The sequence below is a fragment of the Micropterus dolomieu genome, unplaced genomic scaffold, assembly GCF_021292245.1.
Source record: "Micropterus dolomieu isolate WLL.071019.BEF.003 ecotype Adirondacks unplaced genomic scaffold, ASM2129224v1 contig_14320, whole genome shotgun sequence".
Taxonomy (NCBI): Eukaryota; Metazoa; Chordata; class Actinopteri; order Centrarchiformes; family Centrarchidae; genus Micropterus; species Micropterus dolomieu.
Genome location: NW_025743306.1, coordinates 5,091 through 12,393, shown reverse-complemented (window position 1 = coordinate 12,393; position 7,303 = coordinate 5,091). Strand labels below are relative to the sequence as shown.

At 45.6% G+C, this 7,303-nt stretch overlaps 1 protein-coding gene across 1 annotated transcript; it reads right to left on the bottom strand.

Moving 5' to 3' along the window:
* Positions 1 to 1,531: 1,531 nt before the first annotated feature.
* LOC123966819 (WD repeat-containing protein 18-like) lies at positions 1,532 to 6,034 on the bottom strand (the record flags this gene model as incomplete). The annotated part of the gene is given in 3 exon segments (XM_046042932.1): positions 1,532 to 1,665; positions 3,138 to 3,248; positions 5,752 to 6,034. Coding segments are annotated over 3 exon segments (455 nt in total), but the record flags the coding sequence as incomplete, so codon positions are not given.
* Between the last annotated feature and the right edge of the window lie 1,269 nt (positions 6,035 to 7,303).

The window sequence follows — 7,303 nt, the reverse complement described above, 5'->3', positions numbered from 1 at the left end:
GAAAGAACAAGAGGAGGAGGAACAACAAGAGGAGAAGGAAGATGAAAAGAGGAACAAAAGGAGGAGGAAGACGAACACGAGGAACAAGAGGAGGAGGAGGAACAAGAAGAGGAGGAGGAACAAGAAGAGGAAGAACAAGAGGAACGAGAAGGAACAAGAGGAACAAAGAGAAGGAGGAAGATGAAAAGAAAAACAAGAGGAGGAGGAACAACATGAGAAGGAGAAAGAACAAGAGGAGGAGGAACAAGAGGAACAAGGAGAAGGAGGAAGATGAAAAGAGGAACAAAAGGAAAAAGGAGGAGGAAGAAGAGGAGAAACATGTTCAGCTCAGCTGTTCAGGCCTTCAGGGTCGAGTCGCTGCAGAGAAGCACTGCTGAGGAACAAAAGGAAAAAGAGGAGGAGGAGGAAAAAGAGGAGAAATGAGGAGGAGGAGGAAGACGAACACGAGGAACAAGAGGAGGAGGAGGAAGAAGAGGAGAAACAAGGAGGAGGAAGACGAAAAGAGGAACAAAAGGAACAAGAGGAGGAGGAACAAGAGGAGTAGGAGAAAGAACAAGAGGAGGAGGAGGAAGACGAACACGAGGAAGAAGAGGAGGAGGAAGACGAACAAGAGGAACAAAACGAACAAGAGGAGGAGGAACAAGAGGAACAAGAGGAGGAGAAACAAGAGGAGCAGAAACAAGAGGAACAAGAGGAGGAGGAGAAAGAGCAAGAGGAGGAACAAGAACAAGAGCAAGAGGAGGAGGAAAAGGAAGAAGAACAAGGAGGAAGAGGAAGACGAACAGAGGAACAAAAGGAACAAGAGGAGGAGAAAGAACAAGAGGAGGAGGAGGAACAAGGAGGAGGAGGAGAAAGAACAAGAGGAGGAGGAGGAACAAGGAGGAGAAGGAGAAAGAACAAGAGGAGGAGGAGGAACAAGAAGAGGAAGAACAAGAGGAACGAGAAGGAACAAGAGGAACAAAGAGAAGGAGGAAGATGAAAAGAAAAAACAAGGAGGAGGAACAAGAGGAGGAGGAAGAAGAGAAAAAAAAGGAAAAACGAGGAGGAGGAACAAGAGGAGGAGAAACAAGAGGAACAAGAGGAGGAGCAGAAAGAGGAACAAGAGGAGGAGGAACAAGAGGAGGAGGAGGAACAAGAGGAGGAGAAACAAGAGGAACAAGAGGAGGAGCAGAAAGAGGAACAAGAGGAGGAGGAGAAAGAGGAACAAGAGGAGGAGGAGAAAGAGGAACAAGAGGAGGAGGAGAAAGAACAAGACGAGGAGGAACAAGAGGAGGAGGAGGAGGAACACAAACACGAGGAACCGCCATCTTTAACCTTACGGCCTTTCCCCATAGAGTTGTATTGAGGATGTGATTGAGCGGCCTGTCTCCTCTATAAAACGTCTGTGGCGTGTCACAGACGTTACCCAATCAGCCACAACCAGTCAGTAAACACAGCCGTGTTAAAAAGGCAGGAAAACGCAGTGCGCTTGCGTTCACAACAGGGCATTCGGGCGTGATCAGCATTCAGGTTTGAGTTCGGCGTGTGTTACCTGGACAGGCTCCACACCAGAGCCATGTTGTCTTTTCCTCCAGAGACAAAATGGCTGCTGTCATCTGTGAACTTCAGACAGGTGACATCCTGATAATGACGACTGAGGACACACAGCAGCTTACCTGTCGACACCTGAGCAAATCAGAGAACAGGCGTTAATCACAGAGGAGGAGAAAGACATACATCGGACCGATCCTGGGTATGTAAATGCTCTGTACTTGTAAAGCACCTTTCTGGGTATGTAAATGCTCTGTACTTGTAAAGCACCTTTCTAGTCTTTTCGACCACTCATAGCACTTTTACACTACAGCATTCACCATTCACACACATTCATTCACTGGCGGAACGGCCACCAGGGGCAATTCGGGGTTCAGTATGTTGCCCAAGGACACTTCGACATGCAGCCTGGGGATTGAACCTCCGACCTTCTGATTAACGGGCAACCCGCTCTGTCTCCTGAGCCACAGCCGTATGAAGCAGCTAACGAAGCTAACGAGGAGCCGTCGCACCTCCTCCTCCTCCTCCACACACAGGGAGGGTTACTTTAAAAATGTGATCCGGTACAATTACTAATTACTTGTTTAAAAATGTGATCAGTAACGTAATCCAAGTACCACTAAATAAAAGCAATGTAATCTGATTACTTTTGGATTACTTCAATACCAAATCCGCAAATAGAGACAAGAGAGTACGGGAGACGTGTTTTCTGCTCAGTGGATTTTTAATTATAAAATCTCCCATTCGCATGAAATGAAAGTTTGAATGTTGTGTGAGATGACGGGGCCGGTCCGCCAGGATCTGGCTCATCACTGACCAGCGATGTTCTTGATGATATTGCAGAGTGAATATTCTGCACTGGGGGCTGCTTTAGTGTTTTTATGACGCTGCTGAGGGACCGGGCCCCCTGATTATTGAACAAAAGCTCAACTTTATTCACTGATTTTGCTGAAACTTGATCGTATTTGATGGAAAATATTTACTGCTTTTCGGTCTGATGTTTCCCGGCTGCTCTGCCTCATCTTTACGTGATTTACCGAGTTCCCTGATGGACAGAGAGCTTTAGCTAAATGTTGCTGCTGCTAACTAGCTGCCGTTATCTAGTTAGCTCAGCTCACTCTGCAGCACTGGGAGTGTTTGTTTAAGTTTACACTTTTACTCAAGCACTGGAGGTTTTCAGGCCAGGGGGACCCGGCGGGGAATGGCGCCAAGCGAGCGGGCAACAAAACTGTGCTCAGCAGCCTGAACACGACATGAGCAGGAGCGAACACAGTCTGATGAGCTGCCTCAGCCCCGGGTGACACTGTGTTCCCAGCGGTCAGACTGGCCTTCCGGTCCCGCCGCCGTGTTCACACAGCGAGAGCTGGAATCAGTCTGCACAGAGTCTGCATGACGGAGAGGGGGCGTAAACACATTCAACTACCGGCTGCACGCCGATCAACGACAGACACCTCACTAACTTTGTGTTTGTCCCAAACAGCAGTCCAAGTACCGCCCGTGTTTTTCCAAACCTGTTATCTGCACTGTAACGGAATACAGTTACTTTATTAACGCCGTTAGAACCCTGTCCACTCGCACAAGGAGAAGAGGGGCGTGGCCTGACTCACCTCCCACAGGTAAATGGCCTCAGCGATGGCGGCAGTGAGGAAGAGCCCGTTAGGTGAGGCGGTCAGACAGGTGACCACACCTGGACACACGATCTTCTGCTGCAGCTGATCCTGGACAACAAACAGGAAGTCACATGACAACAGAAACAGCAGAGGCGAGCCGGGACAAACACTTTTCAGATAAAAAGAAAACGTTACAGAAATACTTTGTTGTTGCTCACGTGTGCGTTCAAGGATCTCGTTTTGTCAGCAGTCAACACAAAACTATCAACAGTCATGACTCACAAACAAGAACAGGCAAATCCTCAACGTGAAAAGACCACAGTTACAGTAAAAACAAAACCCTAAAACAAGTGAATGAAATTCCAGTGAATCATTTAAAAGCCTAATGCGGTTTGTCCTGCGTGTTGGCGTCCTGTATCTACGGCCTGAAGCAGCAACCTAAGCTTGTCAAACAGAGGCTGGATCAGCCTTCTTCTGTCAGTACCAGCTGCTATCTTGTGAAAATATGCTGAACACGCCCGAATGAGACTTCAGTTTGATTTGACTTTAAACCAAAGGTGCGCATTGTTTTCCGGAAGAAACACAACGATACGATTACAGCTGGGCGAATCGGGGCGATGTGGCCCAAAATGTCATCACGATAAAAACATTTCATATCATTCGATATCAATAATTATCAGGATAAATGTCAAATCATTATTTCTTTTAAGTTTAAAGGCTGATTTTTGAGTGAAAACTGAAGAAACCAGATGGTTAATTATGTGGTTAAACTTTTCTTTATGGTCAGAATGGGACAAACATTTGATGCCAAACAGAGGAAACTTCACAGGTGGAACATTCAAAACTATTATCTTTTTCAACCAATATGATTAGTTCATCTTTTTCCAGGCCTCTTTTTTTCAACAAAATAAATATTTTAATAGAAAAATGAAGTGCTAATTTGTAGAATGGCTCCGTGACTCCTGACTTTAAAACTTCACTAGCTTCTAAACTTTGACATTTAAAACTTCAGGATGTGTTCTGTCTGTCATGTGATCATGACCACGGCACATGAAACAGTAAACGCAACTCGTCAGTCTTTTCCGTACAACTCCGTGAACGTGTGACGTGTCCACCTGGCTTTTCGCGGTTCTTGTAAGTACTGTGTTCTGGATGTGCTGAGGTGGTTTGGCAGGTCAGACTGGTATAATCGCGGTTCATTTGTCCCGGCTCTCCCCTAAACAGTAATGTTCTGCATTCACACGCTCAATATCAGCTGCACAACACCTGCAATACAGTTAGCACCCTGAACCAACCCCAACCCTGGACCCCCAACCCTGGACCCCCAACCTTGGACCCCCAACCTTGGACCCCCAACCCTGGACCCCCAACCTTGGACCCCCAACCTTGGACCCCCAACCTTGGACCCCTAGCTGAATCAGTACTCTTCTTATCTTATAACTACACCACTGAAATATTAATGAGATGAGTGATTTGCACAATTGTTATTTTGATTATTAAAAAAGCATCAATTAATTAGTCTTTAGAGTAATCGCTTATAAACGGGTTACTGAGAGTCTCTGAAACACAAGCTTCACGAGTAAAATTCCAATAGACTCGTTCAACAAGCATAAACATGTAGAAAGTCTAATTTAATCTGTCCAGCTGCAGACAGGAAGGTGTTTTCATTACTAACCCTTCTTCATGTTAATCCTGCAGACGTTGTGTTAACGCTGTTTCTCCAGCAGCAGCTTTCTTTGCTCTGACTTTAAACAGCACGTCCTCAAAGTTTATTATTAGATCATCTACTATAACGACCTTAGTTTCTTTTAAATTGTGTAAGTAAACAGAGATGTGAACAGGTGGTGAACTTCAGCAGTCTACATACAGATGTAGAGTAATGGTATAATTACATTTTTAATTTATGAAATGATGTAAAATTTAACAATCCTGAGTCAGTGATTTTTATAACACGCTAAAGCCCGTTTAATATACTGGATGCACACAGGCCTACTTTCTACAAAAAACAGTGTAATACAGAGTGTTGTGATGCAGGGAGAAAAATTGAGCTGCACCTTCATTAAAAAATCTACTGATATTGTCTTTGATTATCGGCCACCTAATATTACTATAAATCTGATACGAGGTGTTAGGTAATATAATAAAAACTGGCTGATTTGAAATTCGGCGTAATTAAAAACCACTTTAATACACATTATTTATTCTTCATTAAACCTTTGCTACGGTTCCATCTGTTCTTCACGTCCTTCTTGAACCAAAACGCACAATGGAGGGATGCAGCGAGCTGAGCGGAGTTTATTACAGCAGACCATCATCTTTTAACTAAAGTTAAATTAAATTTGGTGGATGCTTTAAACGCCGAACTGACCAACAGACCCGACTGGTCGGTACTGCTTCTTGCCTGTTGTCTTACAGGTGTATTTGTGTTTGAAGGCGAGCGTCGCGCTAAAAATGACTGATTTCTTTACATGAGATTGGTGAGGTTTTGTCTGTCTGTGTTCAGGAGTGACTCCGAGCATTTCCCGCCACCTGTTCCCCGCAGGTGACACGCAGCAGGTGTGTTCTGCTGTGTTCGTGAGTCTCCAGGTGTGTTGAGATGCACGGCCCGTACCTTCCTCTGGATTTCCCACACGTTGATGAAGTTCTTGGCCACCTGGGCGGACAGCAGGTACTGCCCGCTGAGGACGGTCAGTGTCCGGGCCGCGCTGTTCCCTCCCCGGTAAGACAGCAGGCTGGAGCCGCTGTGCAGGTCGAACACGGTGCTGTTCCAGAGCTGAGACCCGGAGTCGCTGCTCACTATCACTTCCAGAGGAGCCGCCATGTTGGCTCCACCACAACACACTACACACGCGGGGAACCAGCGGGGTGCTCCATCATTTCCGGGACCAGGTGCATTGTGGGAGTTGTAGGAGGGGAACATCATCATAATGCACACGACGAGGGAAATAACAGAATAGTATATTTAGGAGTTATCTGATATATAATAATAATAATAATAATAGTTTTATTTATTAAGTCGATAAAATAAGAGCTAAAAATACTAAGAGAGGACTCACACACTGGTTTATAATAATCAATATAAAAACATACAAAAGTCGATATAAAAAAACATAAAGGTCATAACGTTGTTTTAAACATAAACAAGCCAATATACAAATAACCAACAAATAATAATTTAGACATCACACACGGAAGATAAACCAGGAACAGACTGTGAGCCTGACCTCCTGTGGTAGTCTAATCCAGACTGTAGGGGTACTGACAGCAGAGGCTCTGTCCCTTTTGCTTTATAGCCTAGACCTTGGAATAGTTATCTGTGCCCCACCAGAGGATCTCAGTCTGCATCCCGGCTCACAGAGGGATAAAAGCTCAGAGATGTATGAAGGTGCCAGCTAATGTCTGGCCCTAAAAGTGATCAGAAAATTAACCCTAAAAGAAACAGGCAGCCAGAGCAGCAGGGGCTGCAGCAGCTCAACAAAGTGAAGGGGCTGCTGCAGTACAACAAAGTCAAGGGGCTGCAGCGGCTTAACAGAGTCAGTGCGCTGCTGCAGCTAAACAGTCAGTGGGCTGCTGCAGCTAAACAGTCAGTGGGCTGCTGCAGCTCAGCAGAGTCAGGAGTCTCAGTAGATTTTAACAGTAGAGATGAAGGTGGAGAGTAAATGTCAAACTGCAAATTCACATCAGATATCAGCAGCTCTGCTGAAGCAGCTTCATGTCTCATAAATTAACATCCAGGGAATAAAAGTGTTCAGTTCAGTACAAGTTCAAGGGGCTGCTGCAGCTTAACAGAGTCAGTGCGCTGCTGCAGCTCAACAGAGTCAGAAAGGTTGCAGCAGCTCAACAAAGTCAAGGGACTGCTGCAGTACAACAAAGTCAAGGGGCTGCTGCAGCTCAGCAGAGTCAGTGGGCTGCTGCAGCTCAACAAAGTCAAGGGGCTGCTGCAGCTCAGCAGAGTCAGTGGGCTGCTGCAGCTCAGCAGAGTCAGGAGTCTCAGTAGATTTTAACAGTAGAGACGAAGGTGGAGAGTAAATGTCAAACTGCAAATTCACATCAGATGCCAGCAGCTCTGCTGAAGCAGCTTCATGTCTCATAAATTAACATCCAGGGAATAAAAGTGTTCAGTTCAGTACACACAGTAGTAGTACACACACAATACACACAAT